General features: G+C 45.5%; 1 protein-coding gene across 6 annotated transcripts in view; it reads right to left on the reverse strand.

Moving 5' to 3' along the window:
* FNDC1 (fibronectin type III domain containing 1) overlaps nucleotides 1-19563 on the reverse strand; it is a 112025-nt gene that overhangs the window by 67294 nt on the left and 25168 nt on the right. For 4 of the 6 annotated variants that reach the window (XM_045080090.1, XM_045080088.1, XM_013044965.2 and 1 more), the window contains exons 2-4: nucleotides 16062-16256; nucleotides 13658-13744; nucleotides 13151-13219 (exon numbers count right to left, since the gene is read on the reverse strand). The exons of 1 other annotated variant lie outside the window; for it this stretch is intronic. In XM_045080090.1, coding sequence (XP_044936025.1) covers nucleotides 13151-13219; nucleotides 13658-13744; nucleotides 16062-16256 — 351 coding nt within the window. The remainder of the gene's footprint in view (nucleotides 1-13150; nucleotides 13220-13657; nucleotides 13745-16061; nucleotides 16257-19563) is intronic. One more of the 6 variants, XM_045080089.1, reaches the window with a different exon arrangement.

Genomic DNA, 19563 nt, shown 5'->3' on the forward strand with positions numbered 1-19563 from the left:
ATTATCCCTGTCAACAACATAGGATATTTATTTTACTTCTGTAAAAAGTTCATACCTCCTCAAGGCAACCTCTCACTGATGTGGGGCTGAAAATGATGCTTGCTCAAGCTGCCACCGGCCATTTGCACTGCCAGTATTTTGGGCAGAAATGACAGGGTTATCACCCAACCATGGCTGCCACGGTCTATTTCCTGAGACAGCAGTAAATGGGACAGATATTCATGGTGCTGTTATCAGCTGGACTGTCCTTGGTGCACCCCGATCCCGGCTGTTTCTAAATCCCTCTGTGGCCTATGGCAATGCTCCCATCATTCCAGAAAGCAACACATCAGCTTGGGAGTTCTGGGTGATCACCAGCAAAATGGGCGAATGTACTGAGAACACACATGTGGGTCTTATACGAGTCGGAAAAAAAAAAAATCAGTTATTGAATGGAGATGGTATTCTCTGCCATGGGGCTCCCCTCCAGTCCTGGGACACTTCCAGCCACGCACACCACAGGGCAAAGTGTTTCGGGAGGATGCACTCTCACTGCTGAGCCTTGGGAACACAGCAGGTCTCTACTCCGAACAGATAACCCCTGACACTCAACAGTAAAGCACTGACAAAACTCTAAAAAGGAAAAAGACCATGGGAACCATGACAGGGTCCCTGAGAAACAGGAAACAGTAAGGTTCCAAGGACCAGGATCTTGGTCTCACATGGCACAAGTTTATTGCCTCAGGTGCCCAGCTTGTGACTCTGTCTTGATTCCTGCCAGGCCCAGTAGGCATCAGCCACACTGCTGCCCTTAAACTGTACAGGCTTTCACCACAGTCTCGAACCTGCTATGTAGCCACCCCACACCAGGGCTGGAGAATGAGGCCGGCCTCCTGAGCAAGGGGGAATGGGGAACAGGGCTGAGGCTAGCCCCAGCCTCCAAGCACACTGCCTGCTTTACATAGAACTTCACAGTTTACCGTAAGCCCTCACATGGTTTATTTTAATTGTCCTTACAAGAGCCTCCAGGTTAAGTAGGATACATGTCATAATCCCCAAAAGAAAACTGAGGTTTGAAAAGGTGAAGTCGCTGACCCAAGGCCACACAGCTACTAAGTGTCAAGTGAGGACATGAACTCAAGCACTGCGGGCTGGGTTCCATTCTCATCTCCCTAGACGTCTTCCACCCCACTCTCCCGTCACCCCATGTGCCATCCCGCCAACCACCTAACCTCTTCTGCCAAGGAATGTGAAGCAAGGTTCTGAGCTAGACAGACCCTCCTCAGGGCATGAGTATAATGCCTGGCACAGTAGGCATTAAGTGTGTGTGTGTGTGTGTGTGTGTGCACGCACACTTAAATAGACCAGACAGTACACACAGCAGGTAGCAAATGAATAGGAGAAGGCCTCTCATCAAAGACCGTCCTGAGACCTCCTCCCACCAGACACAGAGGTCACTGACTCTGCAAACCACCGAGTAAGGTGAAAATGGCCCCCTCAACACAGTCCCCCATCTTCCAAACCTTGGTTTTAGGAAAGCCAACTGTAATTTTTTTCAAGTATTTTGAAATTTTCCTTTCTTTAATATTCTGGGATACATACCATCAACCATTTTCTTAAGATCTTTTATAGGTCATCTGGTAATCTTCTTTTAAGCTGATGCACACATTAAAAAAAAAAAAAAAAAACTACCCATATGGTTCAAATTCACTTGCCATGAAATTATTTTAGTATTTTCTCTAAGCCCCATGAAGTTTTTCTGATAAATCTCCCTTAAGTCTTCTATCATGAAAACAGGAAGTCACAATTGCCACGAGTGACCACATTCACACTGACCGGCACAGAGGATCTTTTAAACTTGGCAGGATACAGTCCCGCCTCCACTGCTCTTGGAACAACAGAATCAGGTAGATTACTCAGAATGGGTCCATCGCAGAAGACCCACAGCACTTGATTACACACTGTCTCCTTGGCAGGGCAGCTGGGTGTGACGATTACCACCTGGATTATAGCAGACTCCAGAAAGCCAGACAGGACTAGAACATCTCTGCAGATCTCTCCTGCCAGCTACGAAAATTTGCAAACATTCTGAAGTTATACAGAATCAAAATCGGTTCTTTTCACAAAGAAAAAAATTTAAAAATCAAAGGATCAACAAGGTGCTGTGCCCATCTACACTCCAGCACTGGCTGAACATGGTTGCTTCTGCACTCAGCTTCCACAAGCACTGAAGTCAGGGTCTGAATCTGAGTCTAGTACTCCCAGGCTGGGTGACTTTGAGAACCTTCACTGAAGCTCAGTTTCCTCTTCTGTAAAGTATAGACAGCATACGGAGTTTTATAAGATAATCCACATAAGGCATTTAAAGCTGTACTCGGCTTCCATTAAGCACACATTAATTGTTTAATTAAATGTGTTTGAGACTGTGATAAAGAGGAAACCCCCCATTTATCAGCTTCCCTGGATGGGTGTCCCGCCCCCTCCAGAACGTGAGCCATGGCTGGACCACAGAGCTTACGGTGATGCTTTGCACACAGGGGGCACAAAAAAATGTGTCCCAAAGAACATAAGCAGAAGAAAGCACTATTGCCAAAGACTCTTCACACTGAAAACCTTCTCAGCTATGAGGTGGTCCAATCCAGACCCCTTTTTCTGCACCATAAACTGGCAGTGCTATTCTTCATCAACATCTAACAATTGTCAGTTACTCTGAGCAAGTCCCTGCTCTTTGATGGCATAAAAGAGTCCATGACCACTGCTGTCCAGTGACCGCTTTCCTCAGCCCGGTCTCAGGTAACAGGACATTCTCATTTTCCTACAGAACATCCACCATCACTCAGCACACAGCTCCACTGAGCAGCCTGGCACCCCGCTTCACTGTCCGCCCAGCTTCACAGACATAGACAGTCCCGATCCTCCTCTTCATGGCCCAAAAGGGCTGGCCTATGTGTTATCTGGCTCTCTGCTCCCCTGTCCTCTGCCCCCAGCACTTTCCCCCAAATTCCCAAACATCAGACCCCGAGGGCAGCAGGGGCACCAGTCTGTACAGCAGGAAGGGGTCTAACCTATGAGGCCAGTGCAGTGACCCTTATACCGCAGAGTGCATCAGACGTACCTGCAGGGCTTGTGAAAACACGCCCCAGCCTCCACCTCTATCAGAGCCAGGTGCGAGTCCAAAGCTTCTGTGTACTTTTATTTTATTTTATTTTATTTATTTTTTAAATTTCTTTTCAGTGTTCCAGAACTTTTTTTTTTTTAAAAAGAATGTATTTATTTGATAGAGAGAACAAGAGCGCACAGCAGGGGAGCAGCAGAGGGAGAAGGAGAAGCAGGCTCTCCACCTAGCAGGGAGTCCAGGGAGGGACTCTACGCCAGGATCCTGGAATCATGACCTGAGCAAAAGGAAGATGCTGAACTGACGGAGTCACCCAGGTGCCCCCGCTGACGTGTACTTTTGATAAATAAGCATAAAGAGGAGGAGGGAGGGCAGGAAAAGGGGAGGGAAGATGCATTAGAGGGTGTGCAGATCGACTGTGGACAGCCAGAACAGAGACAGGATGTGGGCTTTGCTGCCCCCACTCAGAGTATGGATTCCCTGCCACTGACGTAGGCCCAGCCCCGGCACGGAGTGACGTAGGCCAAGGGCTCCTTCCTGAGAGAGTTCTGACTCGTCATCTCGAGACACTTCTGAATGTTCCACGAAACTCTCCTTCCACACCAACATATGCAACACTTAAACTGAAGTCTTTTGAATGCTATTGTTTTCTTTTCCAAAAAACATCCCAATAATCTGACTACTGGGTTTTTGTGTGATATTTGGATAGGCCTAGCTATTTAACAATAAGGAGAAAGGGTACCTTATTTCTTTATTTTAGAATAGTGACTGTCACTATGTCACCAACCTTCATAAATTATTGGATCCCTACCAGGTGGATGGCATTTGAAAAACGTCCTCACAATCACCCAAAAATGCCCTGTTTACAAAGTGAGGCTGAGGATGCTTAAGGGGGAATTTCAAAGCCAGACAGCAGGGGCAGGAAACTGGGCTGGACCTGCGGTCTGTTGGATCTGTAGCCCTCCTTGTCTCCACTTCACTCTTGTTCAGAAACTCCTAGTGGCTACAGAGTTGGTGTCACCAGCAGCCACACTATGGCATAAGCATGGTGCCTGCCCTTGGAGAAAGTCCCCCAAAGTCCCCCTTGGTACCTCATAGACACCGTGGGGTGAAGGATCTGGTCTGCTGCTCCAGGAATCACTGTCCATGACTTCCATACCACAAGTATACTACTTAGAGAAAATGCCAACATTGTCCCCAAGACCTCGCTGCTCTTAAGGGAAGTCAGTCCATCTGCTCCGTCAGGAGCCACTCATCACATGAGTCTCTCGACATTTGTCCATTTCAGCGCTCTGGGAAACACCATGCAATGAAGAGCCCAGCACCTGGGAAGCCAAACCGATGGCCTGCCTGCCTGACTCATCCTGGGAAGCAGTTGGGACATGAGGGAGAAGTTTTGCAACTTATATACATCTCGCCACCCTCAGAGCTACTAAAACAGCAGCCTTAAGCCCACACCTAGAGGCAGTACATCCTCACTGTCTTTCCAGGGTTTAAAGGAGGACAGAAGATCTTGAAAGAAAAAAAAAGAAGAAGAAGAAGAGAAAAGAAAGAAAAACAACCTTGATCTCCCCTGAACACACCACAGCCAGTGACTAATAATGTTATGGATTGTGGAAGTCCAAAGAGCCTTTCTAAAACATCAGACACTAATTCTTAAAACAAACAAGCCAATCTAAGTGTCTTTGGTCAAGCTTCCTCCTGCCCCAGGACCTGTGCAGTTCTTCATAGACTCTTCCCTCCTGCTTTCTGGGATCATGCATGGACACCCAGACTGTCACTGGATGAGGGAGCCACAGAGCATCCTACTTGGCATGGAGTAGAGAAAGGACAGAGTAGTCAGAGGCCAACCGCACAGGCTGGTGTGAGGCTGCCAGCACTTGTGCCCTAAAGGGTGACCATCAAAATTCAGAGGACTGTCTCAGAAACAAAGCAAATACAGTAAGCCCTCCTGGAACCTCTCCACAGAGGTCATTTTGTCTTGTCTGCTGTCGGTTTCACAAGATTGTGGAATCCCTTTATCCCTTAGCAGAGCTCCTCAAACTCTTCCCTGAAGTTCATTCAACAGCAAAGAAGATGGTGGAATCCCAGAAGCCTGGAGCAAGGCAACATATTCATAATCTTTTTCTCAAAATCCCACTTCAGTTTTGTAGACTACTCTAATATCTTGGTGTTCATTTTAAAGTAGAAAGTAACATTTTGAAAGATCATCCAGAAAGTACTTCCTGTGGACGTGGCCAGTGTCTCCTGTGCCTTCATGGACACCTTCCCAGGTTCTGAGAAGCCCAGTCTAAGAAGCTATGAGAACCCCTGGTACATGAGCAGTTTCAGGCTGGCATCCAAAGTGTCCATCCGTGGTTGACTTTGACCCCAGCAGTGCTATGAATATCAGTAAAAATGACTTCATACTGGCAATGTCACTCCACAACACTAGGGCTGCAAAATGCCAGGTCACCCGAGATGGGGCTCTACACAAGTTGACTGTGAAGTCCTGCCCCGGGCGTGAGAATGAAGAGGTTCAGCAACTACTTCCATGGACACATCCCTCAGTTCTTACAGATCTTAAGCCTTTTGAGAGGCATCGCTCCCTACACTAAGCCAACCATCTTCCAGTATAGGCAGAGCGAGGGTCTGCTTCCCACTCAGGACAGCAACTCATCTCTGAGCCTGGAAGGACGATACCAGCCACAGATGTCCTCAGCCATCTGTGACAGGAGCTTGCAGGGAGCCAGCCCTGGCCCAGCCCCATGGACACAGCATGAGGGGATCAGGGAGCTTCTTTGGCTGTGGAGGTCTCCTCCACTGGAGATGGGCAGGGGCTGTCACAGGAAGCATCTGGTCTGGATGCCTCTGGGGGTAATGTTGCCTCCAGAAGCTCCTCCTGAGGACTCATGAGGGCCACGGAAAGCAAGAGGAGCAGCAGCCCATTCCTGATCTCCTCAACAGCTGAAATGCAGACATCTGGCATTTCTTCACCCTGCAGGGTAACATGGGGTCAACCTCCTAGACTATGGAAGCCAAGATGAAGGAGTGGGAAATATGCTGAGGAAAACTGTCTCTGTTCCAAGGTTTGTTTGGTTCAGTTTGTTTGTTTTAGTCTAAAGCTCTTCTGCCTTGCTTTCATTCAGCAGGGCCGTAAGTAATGCACTTGTTTTCTGGAAATGAAAGACCTTGTTTCTGTCGAGTGGCTGCTGATTAATTCAACTTTTTACTGTGACCCAACATGCCCTTTGCGAATGGAAGACCGGGTTAGGATATATGAACAGGCTGGTAAGTTCAAAGAGAAGGGCTGTCTTTCAGGCCTAATACCTGCATTTGCAGGAATTCTATATAAGGACCACATCCCCCTTCAGAGACCTCACAAGGGACATAACTGACCTCTTTTTCACTCAGACATGACAGGAAAAGCCTGTGAGGGGTCTGCCATCAGACAGTGGCAGCTGGCCCCCAAGATGCTGACCTCATCAGAAGCATTAGGTATATTAACGACTGCAGGACATGAAGGCCATACGTGTGAGGACAGTTCATCTCTCCAGCATTCAGGCCCTGCCCTGACCCTGGGAGCAGCCCCTCATCAGCCTCTGAAGAGAGCACCCACCCCACACCTGGGGAAACGGCCTCACTCCCGGTCACCAGCTTCCTAGGCACTCACTGATGGGAAAGTCTGTGAGCACATACTCACATTCATCGATGCGGAGGAAACGCACGGTATGCCGGGGGTGGGGGTGTCTCTCCAGTCCGTGACAGCTCCTGATTCCCTTCCAGGCATTTCTGTGGGGGCTGGAACCCCTGAGGCCTTTGTTCTGACCCAAGAACATTCTAATGGGAGAAGTTACACAGCTCTGCAAACAAGATTCCACTGCCTACCTTTTCATTGTTGAAGAACGGGCTTGCAGGCTGGGGAAGTCTACACTCTAATGGGAGAGGCGACTTTGGAAGGAGGCACTCGGATAAGATGGGAGGCCCCAGGAGGAAGGGATATCCCCATAGCAGATGGAGCCTGCTGTGTATACACACCTCGTCTTCACAGACCAGCCGCCTCGTGGAATTCCAATCCACAAATGTACTCCATGTCATTCCAAGACAGTGAAGGCAAGAATTAGGATCTCTGACTGATGGCCACACCCCTCTGTGGCCAATACTCTGCCCTGCCCAGGACCACCCCCAGCAGCAGCAGCTGAACTAGCCAGGGGTGACCCTGACCTTCTGACACCCCACTCTGCATCTCACACTGCCCTAGCCTAGCCTTGTCACTGCTCATCTCCCCTCCCAAGGCGCAGACACTGAGTGAGTAGAAGCAGCCTCCAAATGCACTTCTGTTTAGCAAGCATTTATGGAGCACCTACTGTGTGCTTGACCCAGGCCCCAGAGATACAAAGACGAGTAAATCAAAGCACCCTACCATTGAGGCAGCTCACCATCCAGGCTGGGGAGCGGAAACTGATTTTTGCCCTGTAAACTGCACTTAATAAAACTCATGATTGCATGAGAAAGCTACTGAGAAAATCAGGCCAGAGACATTACTAATTCCCTGTGGGCCAGGGGGGCGTTAATTGAAACTAGCGTGAGAAAATAGGACCATCTGATCATAATTACTTTAAAAATTCTGGACTGGGGTACACTTTAAGCACAAGTCTGGCACACAGCAGCCCCTGGCCTGGCTCCAGCATTATGGGATAGAGCCCCGAAGGGAGCAGCACTGTGTGTAAATGCTCACTGGTGTGCTACACCAGTGACCTTTTACCCAGAGTGACGCCCACCATCTAAATATGTTAGCGGGGCCTTCTTCCTGGCTCACAGGGTGGTGGTCTGCCACGCCATCACACTCAGAGAAAGGGGAGTAGGTGGGACAGACAACGGGGCCCGGGGGAGGCGTGTGTCCGGTGGATCACTGGAGATGATTCTTTATTCTGTGCACCTCCGTGTGCTCAGGCACAAATTCAACACCTAGGAACTGCAATTCAGCATTTCTCCCTTTAATAATATGATTTTGATTTTGCTGACCCAAAACAGTCAAAGGAGTGGAGGAAAAGGCACAGAGTCATTTCTCAGTAATACAAATGGTTCCCAATGGCTCGCAAAGTTTAAAATCACCCAATAAAAGTGGTGGAATCCATACACTTCATGTCCTCAGTTCACAACATTTCCAAGCTGAAAGGAATCCTAGAACTTTAGAATAAAACTTAGAACCTGAGATGGTTCTTAGAAAGGAGACTAGAATCTTTCCATCAAGACCCAGCATTTCACAGCTGAGGAATCTGGATCCAGGAATATGCTGGAGCTGTAGCCGGGCCAGCCATGAAGGAGTGGACAGGGTGGGGAGTATAGCCTGGTGGTGACTATGCTCTGAAGTCAACAGGTCAGGAAAGGGCCCATAGCAGGACACTATGATTAGAATTTCCACCTTCCACATCAGTCACATTTAAATAAATTGGCAAGAAGATACACACACCTGAAGGTCAGTGCTCGTTCTGATGAACTACTGATAGGAAAGGCAAGAATTCATAATTTTAGATTATGAAACACCCATTTCTCATATGACCATAGGTATTTCCTAATAAAAGGAATGCCAGGGAAGGAATAAAGATGCCAAACTGTGGTTTACATGGTTTCTTAGTTTCATCATTTCCATGTTAAATAATTCAACACCTGTTCACCAGCAGGCATCAGCCTTTTGAGGCAGGCACCGAGGAGACTAGTGGAGCTCTATGATGGACCCGAACCTAGGCTTACCCTCAGGTCTGACCATGTGTGCAAAGCAGCTTCACGTATATGAAGCCAATCTTGAGGAGTCGTGGGGACAGCAGTTCCCCTCGGAGACAAGAGGAGGGAAGGGAGATGAGGGTTTGGAAATCATGAGAAAGAAGAGGAGTGGTGTGACGCCGATGACCTCTATTTCAGAGGGAGGCAGGAAGCAAGCCTAGAAGCCAGAGAAAAGCAGGAGGAAGGAGAATGAGCAAAGTGGCAATATTTTAGACCAGACAGCCCATAGAAGAAAGGAAGTAGCCTTAGTAAGGACACAGAGAACAACTGCCAGACAGTGCTGAGGACCCAGTTGGAGTCAGCAGACCAGCTGCAAGGGGTCACAAATGTGCAGATCAGCTTAGCTCTTCGCTTCTCCCACAAGACTCAGAAATTCCCACGCAAGAGGGAAGTCAGGGAGTAGAGGCCCTAGTATGGGGACTAACAGGCCGCTGAGGCTGTCCCAGGGTCCGGGGAGCTGCCAGGCTGTCATGAGCAGGACCGGAAAAGACAAGAAATGATCCAGGACCAGCTCTGGACTGTGGAAACGGGAAGGGTCTGTGGACCCAAAGCCCGAGTCGGTCCAAAAGGGAGCTCAGGAGAGTGAGAGAGTTGGAAAAGTGAGATGACTGTGGAGAGGAGCAACTCGACCACCGGCAGCAGGTGGTAGCAGCTGGAAACCACGAGGTGAGGATGTCACATGGGCCACCGCTATGGAGGATGCCCTTGTGGACAGGCCATTAGGAGCCAAGCACTAAGTTGCTATTTGTATTGGGGGAGCAACCCGGAGGTCTGAGAATGGAGGGGCACAGTTATGCCGGTACTGGATGAGAATGGCCAAGGAGAACGGTGAACTCAAGTCGGAGCTATAATTTGTTTAAAAAATGAGCAAACTTCATGGGCTGAAATATAATGTAAGAAAATATGAGGCAGAAATCAGACTTTTATCCCAGTATTATGTCTAGTTTGGGCGCCACAGCTTAAGGACACCATAAACAACTAGATTTTTAGAAAACCATCACCTTATTAAAAATACACGATCCTATTGAGAACTAAAATTTTCCAGATGAAGAGCCTGCTGAAAGGAGAATGACCTGTCCGCCAAGTCCCTGGGTTGGCTGGAAGCAGAGCTGGGCCGTGGTCTTGTCCTGACCCCAGTGTCACAGACCAGGTGACCCCACATCCGGTGCCAGAAATGAAAAGCTAAAACAACTTCAGAAAAGAAGTCTGCAGGGAAGGCAAATAATAAGATTGCAATATCTGAAGGGACTTGGGACCTTTCTTCCCAGGGGACAAAACAAAGGGATATGGGTTTGTATCTCAACACGAGGGATTTCACATTGAAATACAAAGAAAACTTTCTGACTAAAAGATATAACATGAGCTATCCAAAGCCAAAGCCAAAACTTCTGCCCGAGTTGCAGTTCTGCTTAGTCCCTACTTTCTGAGTCCTGAGGGCTTTCAGATTTGGACTAGTGACTAGTCAGATTCATTCGAGTTGACCTGCAGTGTTCTTCCTCCTCCTCAAGCTCCCACTGGCCAGTGGTCCCCATACCATCTCAGCAACATGCCACCATCTTAGCACCTCCCCAACCCGGCTTAGTCTATATCTCAGTGTTGTTCATTTTTCAAAGAATTTATGATTCTGCTACAGGCTGAATTGTGTCACCACCACAAATTCATATGTTGAAGTCTTGACTCCGAATTATCCCAGGAAGTAACGGTCTTTGGAGACTGAACCTTTTAGGAGGCAATTAAGTTACAATGAGGCCATTGGGATGGGCCCTACTCCCACCCGGCTGGTGTCCTTTTAAGGTGTCTTAAGACAGCAAGAATGTGTGCTCACAGTAGAAAGCCAAGCCAAAGAGAGGCCTCATGGGAAACCAAACCTGCTGACACCTTGATCTTGGACTTTCAGACTCTGGAACTGTGAGAGAAAATAAACATCTGTTGTTTGCCACCCCCCTCTGTGGTATTTTGTTATAGTGGCTCTCACAAGCAAATACAGATTCTGTGGGTTATTTTTTGCTTACATGTTTATTGCCTTTCTTTCCCACTAGAATCCAGTCTTCATTAAGGCAAACCTTGTTTGTCTTACCCACTATTGTATCTGTAGCATCCAGACCTGCCTCTGGAAAGCCAATGACACTGAATGAATCAATCTAGTAATTAGTGAAAGACAATGAGGTCGAGATAGGTCTCCACCTCAAAAAGAAGCCTTCTGGGATTTAAACTGAAACTACTGTTTCCAGCAAAGCGAAAGGATAGATTTTCCTCTGGTTTCAAATAAAACACTCAAAGAAAGTGAGATGTTACCAGTCAAAGCACTAAAGGGAACCCCTGGGACCTTCCCACAGGAGCCAATGCCAATGTCTACATTTTGAAGACAAATCCCTTCCTTTAAATGAAGATACCTGGAACACAAAATACTTCCTTTGTTTAATAGGATTGTCATTTATTTAACCATTCCTCCAAACAGCAGCATAGCATATTTTCCAAGCCTTATAAAAAAAGGCATAGCTGCATGCTGATCATTTACTGATAATTTCTCATAAATTGTTCTTAATATCTTTATTACCAGTGAAATGTAATTTTTTTCCTGGACCATTGTAACCAAGTCTGTGCATTCTGGCATTCATTTTTTTAAAAGAAAAAGTTCTGCTTTATATCATATGCTGGAAATAGTTTCAGCTAGCAATTTCTTCCAGTATCTTTTTTATCATAATGTAAAACAAATATAGTATTATGTATTACAGAAGAGTGCTCTTTGGCAACTAGGGCACACAAAGTCTTCTGCAGAGAGAGGTTAAACGATTTCACAGTATGCAAAACCAATAATGAGTTGGAGCATGATTGTCTGTGGGTCCCAATTCCCAGTGTTTCTGTAACCCAGAATTCACTCAGAAAGATCAGAGACACTCATACACACACAGGCACAGCCACACATGTTTTTATTAAAGAAGTCATCAGAAATTAATTACTTAAGAAAAAGCAAAAGAAAATTACTTGTTCTAAAACCACAGTCATTCAGAAAACTTTATCAGAAAAATTATTAAAAAATAAAATGGTCATTTAAAATACAAGATTCCAATACAAGGCACTGAACATCTGTCAGTAAAAAGTTTACATATGCCCCTTCAGGCTGGAGGATCTCGGAATAAATACCCTTGCCTATTTTGCACATTTCCTAGGTGTACTACCATCATGGCTACTCCTCACTGTCATCATTCTCTCAGTTTTTATCTTAGCCCTTTGCTCTTATCCCTCCTGTCATGCTCATACTCTCTCTCTGCTTCCACTCACTCTGGAGCACGACTCTGGAATCCATGCCCGCCCCTTAGTTTTCTTTCCCAACTTTCATCTCCCTGCCTCCAGTCACCTCCAAGATGTCTCCCTTCCAACACCCCATGATAGCCGCAAGTCCGACATATTAGAATAAAAACATATCACCTTTCTTTGAAAGCCAGCTTCCTTTTCAGGTTGCTTCATTTTTCTAACCCCTTTCTGTGGAAATGGGACTTTGAAACTGCCTACACCCGTCAAAGCTGACCTGAGAAGTTGATTATGGTCATTGGTTTCAAGGTACTCACCTTCCTCTCAACAACAACATCAGATCGATGGACTTAAAAAAATGGTTCACAGAATAGAATACAGGTACTTGCCATATTGCCTTTGGGATATTATCCAACCACACTCCAAAATAAGTGCACTCATTTTGCATTATTTTTTCACCATTAATCGAATATATTCAAAAAATACAAGAAATGAAAACACTTCTCCCAACAAGCAAAACAATATGACTAGACAACATCAACATCCAAATGATAAAACAGACATATATACAAATATGGAGCAGAGATGGAAGGCAGGTGCTCTGACATACCACAAAATATCCCACGCTCATAAGAACAGAGAGAAAGACTTGATGTCATACATTTGCCAATAAAAGCCACTTCTTGGTGGATTCCATTCATTTATGCCATCCGCAGGTAACAGAGCAGTAAACATCCTTATCTTGGCCAGGGCTACCATCTCAACGACCATATTTGCCTGTTAACAGTGCAACAGTATCCCCAGATGTAGACGCAGACAATTCCCCACACCAGAACACAAAAGAACAGTGGAAAATGAGCAAACACGGGCTAGAGTCTGGGCCATCAGGTGCAGAGCAGATTGACCGAAACCATGTGCCATGTGTGTTAGTTTAGCAATGGGAACTACATGAAGGTTGGTAAGCAATGTGTGTGACAGAAGCACGACCTTCTTGCGAGATGGTGCTTCAGTGAAGACATGAACCAAAGGAGGACATAGTACCTGTGACGGTTTCATTAAATGGTCCTGGACCCTTAATGGGAAAACCATCAATCTGGATCCATTCACCTCCTAAATGAGGAAAATGCAACTTCATAGTTAGAAACAAGGACGATCGGATTTTCCACATTTCAGTGCAGCCCTAATATATGTTTAGTGATCTTTTCAACAGTCCTCAAAAAAAAAAAAAAAGGATCCGCTCAGGCCACATCAGTAACGAGGCACCTAAGCTTCTGGACAGCACATCCTGTTGGCCTTTTGCACATGGCTTACTCTAATGAGTACTCAAACAATTTAGGACAAACCACTAACAACCTACATTAAAATTACTTTAAAAGAAGGAATAAGTCTCTCCTAGCTTTCCACCTTTCAACTTGCTGTACAAGTCATTCTTGCTCAGGAACTCTAATTTAAAGATTCTAAATTTGTCTAGATCTGAGAAAGCAAAGAGGGATGTTTCTCCCCACCGAAGAAACAAAAATACAGCCTCCAATTCTAGGTAAGACTTACCAGGCGGGCTTTCAGCTCTGTAAACCGGACGGCTCACTCCATTGTGGTTTTCTGCAGTAACCAGCACAAAGTACACTACCCCCGGCTCTGAAACATATGGTTTATATCAAGCCACCATTTCAAATCTCCAAGAATGACAGTTTGATTCACTAACTGTCTCCCTTACATAACCAAATATAAGAATCTGAATTAAGTGACAAATCTAACTACAGCTTTCTCTCTCTCTCTTTAATCAATATCACTAATCTTCCTCTCATGCAACAAAAATACACCTAACCCAAAGAAGACAAAATTTATTTAGTACAAAGTACATGGCATGTCTAATAAACCTGGATGCATAAGCAGTCAACAGAAGCGGCTTTTGCAACTGTGAGATTAATGTAGGAAATAAGAAGCCACCATCCACTAACTAGGTGTTTTATAGCCTACAGCGTCAGTAACTGCAAGTAATATCTCCCCCTGGAAGCTTCAAACAGAAATCTCCAACAAATAGAAAGAAAATGTCAGGGTAACTCATAAAATTTAGCACACGGAAAATCTTCATTGCAATACATAGAGCTTCATGAAATTCTCTCCTTATGATAATAAAACGCTCTCTTTACTAGGTCTGCATGTTGTCTTTGACCATTTCAACAAAGACCCAGAGAAACAGCTGCTGGAAACTTGGACATGCTAATCTTGAAATAACTGGGCTTCATTTTGACTTGTATCTAGGGGTCAAGTTCAAATAGCCATGGTCTCTTTGGCTGAGCTCCTGAAGTCAGTGGGACGGGAAGAGAAACCGAGAGGCCACGTTATCGTGTAAGTGAGCCCTGAATTTGCAACGGCAGAAAGGAAAACTCCAGTAATGCTGGTTTTCCTGAAGATGAATTACTGTGAAAAGTAAATGAAGGTGCCAATTCCTTGGAGAGATGAGAGTTTGCAGGTATTCGCCCAGACGGACAGTTGGAGAGATAAGGGTTAGTTGTATCAAAGGCAAGAAGCATCTGTTCATTTCTCAAGGTGTTAAGTGTTCCCATAACAGAACCTTGGTTCTCAAGCCAGAGGCCCAACGGGAGAGACAGGGCAAGGCCATCGAGCATCCCTGCTGTGCTCCAGGTCGGTAGGACCTCTGTCTGACTGCGGGAGGGCCTGGTGGCATTTCAGGTTTGGCACGGTCTGCCGGACTAACTGGGGACTGCTCTCTAAGGTCAGACACATGGAAAATCATGCTTCACCAGGCACTTTCTCTCTTCATTCTGAGGTAATTCTTATTTCAAAGAAATTTAATCCACATGTCTCTGATTCCTGCTAACTCATCAGTGAGTTACTTGGGAGACACTTTGTTTTTCAGTAAGCTCCAGGGCTCTCTTTCTGCATGTTTTTCTTCTCTGCAGTGATCATAACAACCTAAGGTTTGAACAAGCAAAGATGACCCGGCTCATGCCTCTGACCCAACAGAATTTCCATTTAACCTCACTGTCGGACTTTGTAGGGTCATACTGATGTGAAAATATTCAGAGAAATGTACGTTTAGCTGGAACCACAAAGAAGGAAATCCGGCTCCCTTTATGTTCGTTCTATATTCTTTCTGCTCCGTTACTCAGAAAGCCTAACATATATAATGCTATATATGCAGGAGGTGGAGAGGGAGAAAGTGTGTAGACTATGGCCAGGAATGTGAGGAGCCACAAGTTGATTTTGATCCACTAAAGGAAGGCAGGAAAATGGTAACCTGGCACAGGGAGACCTGGTTGTCAGAGATGCTGACTTCTGTTATTTCCTTACAATCCATCATGAGGTTGAACTGTAGAATAAATGCGAGTTTCAGGCTCATGGGATCAAAAAAGCAAATGATAGAGGATCCCAAGGAAGCAGCTCAAAGCCCAAGTTCAAAACCACCTATGCCTACACTAATAAAACAACATATTTAGGAGAATTTTTAAATATCGCAGACTTTCAGAATCAACTTTAATGGGGGGGATGTCGCATCTTTGAACCAGATGTGGCTAAGTGTGACATATCACACACACTCTCACAGGGACATATTATTTGAGTAATCTCTAATTGATTTATAAATTAGAAATCTCAAGATTAGGCTACAAAGTAGTTAAGTTTCTATGAAACAAACAAAGGACCCACATGTTTTCCAAAGTCAAATTCAGAAACTAAAAACTGGTTTCCTACATCTATTTGGAGAGCTATCCAGAAATACTCGAGTTAAGATGCAGAATGAGGAAGTCCAGGGCAAGATAAAGGTTGAGCAACAACCTCATGACCTTGGCTACCTGTTCTCAAAGAACCGTGAGTTTCCTGGAGCCTGGCCACACTGTGTCTCACAAACAGCCACCCTACCTAAGAAGGGAACTGAGCATGTTGATGTACAGTTAGTTCTGACTGGGAACAAGACCAGAGTGTCACTTACCCACATCGTCAATAAGGAAGGAGTACGTCTCAGCATTCACCTTGATGTACTTAAGACTTTTCAGTGACTTCCCATAGGCAATGTTGTAATGCTCCACGGGTCTACTGGTAGCATCTTTGGGTGGGTCCCACGTGACTTTCAGGCCCATTTTAGTGGACAGCAGTTTCACATGCCTTGGCTTCAGTGGGTGGTCAGCTATGCAAACAGCGCAACTATCAACTTAGGGGAACGGCAGATTGTGAAAAGGAATTTTTTCCCAATGTTCTCTGATATTGTTATCAAAAGAGCAAATGACTTTTAATTTGTCTGGTCCTAAAGACGTTAAGTATAGTCATGATTGAACACCGTTATAGTATGAGAGCAAAACAAACATATCAAACCCACAACTTTCATGTGTTTTGGATAACGGTGGGTGGTAAATTTAAAACAAAAGTGAAACAAATCAAAACAAACTCTAGGCATTCTCTGGCTTGATCATGTTGCCTTGCTAGTGCAGGAATAACGAATTCATAATTTGACACACTCTCCAGAGGCATTCATATATCAAATAAGCTCTTAGTATTCTGTAACGTACAGTTGGATGATCTTTCAAATACCTCCAAAAAGAACAACATAAAATTGTTATGATGAGGATGACTATCCATTGTATCCAAAGCATTCATTTCCACAAAGAAAAAAACCAAGATCATCAACATCTTAAAAGGGAGGAAAACCTCTGGTTCATCTGCATAGAGCTAATTTAAATGTTTCCATATTTTGTCCCAGAAGAAGAAAAACAAGTTATTAAGAAGCATAGTTACATTTTTATCTTCAGTTATGAGGTTCCATAAATGTATTCTTGATTTTGAAAAATAACCCAAACGAAACACAACATTTTGTCAAACAAAACCTCTCAGCTCACATTATAACAGATCCTGCAACATCGCATAATATAAATAGATGCTAAACATTCACACAACAGTCAAACAAATTTTAGGCAAACCTGGATCTGAAACTGTTTATTCAATGATGGAAGGACCTCTCAGGAAAATGAAAAGTAATTTAAGAAACCCAGAAAACCTTTAAACTGAGTAACATGAAAAAAAAATGAATTTTTTCATGTGATGACACATGGATTGGTTAGTATGTGATTTTAATACTGGATGAAAATTCTGAACACCGTAAGCACAGATGACGCTGGCATACATCATTCATCCCTCCACAAATTGCCCCACTGCCTCAGGAGTAACATGATGGAAAAGGAGAACTCATATGGTCCCACTCAAAGAAATCCAAGGTATGGAAAAGAAGAGAATGAATCATGGGGGCATCTGGGTAGCTCAGTGGGTTAAGCCTCTGCTTTTAGCTCAGATCATGGTCCCAGGGTCCTGGGATTGAGCCCCACATCGGGCTCTCTGCTCAGCGGGGAGCCTGCTTCCCTCTCTCTATGTCTGCCTCTCTGCCTACTTGTGATCTCTGTCTGTCAAATAAATAAAATCTTTAAAAAAAAAAAAAAAAAAAGAAGAGAATGAATCTGATGATGTCAAAGCAGTAAAGAAAGAGTGCCTGTTTTGGAGACAAAGGCATGTTGTCAGACTCCAGGCAGGAAGCAAAATCCACAAAGCCTTCCCTCCCCGGCTCCAGGGACGAGGGTCCCATAAACCCACAATTGGAGAAATCATAGACAAGAAACCGAGTGCTCTCTACAAAATTTTGAGTTGAGGAGATTGTACACACAAGGTGCCGGTGACTTTCTTGGAATTTATGAGCAATCATGGCTACTCTTCAATCATTCTCATGTACCCTTCCGTCCTCACCCAGGAGAAACCTTCCAGAACCTACTTAGCCAGAGGACTGGGGTTCCCTTCTCTAAGTTTCCTTTCTTTCCCCCCAGGCTTCACTACAAAACCTCTCCTCCTTCCCTGCCATCTGACTAACCAGCTTTTTTCTCATTGTGATCCCTATTTCCTCCACCAGCAGCAATCAGTCCCAGGAATTCAGTATTTCACACAGACTGAAAGGTGTTCAAGAGCAAAGCAAGGTCCCCCCAAAATGGCAAAGGGCTGCTCACAGTTGGGCATCCTCCCAAGGAAGGAAACAAACGAATGGATATGCGAATGACGTTTTTCTCTATAATTCGCTTCCAAATCTCCCTTAGGGAAAGTTATGTCCTGGACACACAGCTGAAAACAAGAGGTCAGTGACCCCCAAGCACTGTCACATCTTCTCTTGGGCGTTCATGATTCAATCAGTACAAAATCAGTACCATCTGCCTAGGCCTGAAAACGACTGACTTTCATTACTGACACTCGGAAGAGAAGACCAGTTTATACATATACTCACTGTTCTTCCCAGCCCTGCCTTGCATCTATCCTTGGACACAGCCTAGAAGGGTGTCCAGCTTACTTGAGAATCCACACTCAAACGGTCCCGTCAGCCCAGCATATGGGGAGACATTCCAAACCTTCAAGGAGCACAAGCATGGTGATATGCAAACAAGGAAGGGCCAGGGGGAAATACCTCTGGGTTGCCAAAATCTAATGACTATCGTTTACGGGGCTTACACCATCGGAGCTTCCAACTGTGTCTGTGCATGGGTTTGTTTGTTCTCTTCCTGCCAATGACCAAGTACCGTCAGCGTGTCTCCACTTGATAATTGCCTGAGCCAGCATTTGTATGCTGAGAGAAAAGCCATATGATGCGCAGCGACGGTAAGTACAAATGGACCGGAGGGGGGGCGGTTACGGCGTGTCTACCACCACCTCCCACTACTATGAGCACCTAACCCAGCGTTATAGGAGGTGCTCCGAGCGCACACCACCTGGGAGGTGTCATTTATTCCCTCCATATTCCCGACGAAGAAAGAAGGCCGGGAGCAAGGTTAGGGTTCACCCAGAGTCACACAGCTGCACCAGAGCTGGAGCCAAATGCAAGCCCTGCTTTGTCCCATTCCAAAGCCCAGCTCTCCCCTTCCCAGCTCACAGACCCTCAGAAGCTGCTCCTGCCCGGATATGACCTGTGACCCCTGATATTGAAAATGAATTAATCTAGGAAGCCACCACCATTCTAAAACAAATTACGAGCCTCCAGAGCTGGGTTTATCATCTCTCCCACCGTGCCACTTTCCTCTCTGGGGGACACTCCTGCCCCCCATACACCATCATGGCACCTTGCGCTGGGTGTCCTCAACCTCCCTCCTTTCTGGAAGGAATAGAAGAAGCAGAGCATGTGCTCTCTCAGGGACATTTGCCTTCTTACCACAAAACTTAAGACCAAAGACTTTTCTAATACTGACAATTTAGGCCTCAGAGAGTTGCCTAATGAAGGTCATTTGTGAATAAAGGTCTCTGGGAGACCTGGAAATCGCACTTTCAAGGCAGTTTCTTCAGTTTCCCTAAGGTAAGTCCTGAATTTAAGGTTTTCCAAAGGTGCTAGGCCAATCTACCATGACCCTTTCTTCCCCCTGCCCCCCAGCACACACAAATTGGGTCAGTTAAACAAACCGTATGGTGGCTTGATTAGC

This window comes from Mustela putorius, unplaced genomic scaffold (assembly GCF_011764305.1).
Source record: "Mustela putorius furo isolate JIRA1106 unplaced genomic scaffold, ASM1176430v1.1 tig00000450_pilon_pilon_pilon, whole genome shotgun sequence".
Classification (NCBI taxonomy): Eukaryota; Metazoa; Chordata; class Mammalia; order Carnivora; family Mustelidae; genus Mustela; species Mustela putorius.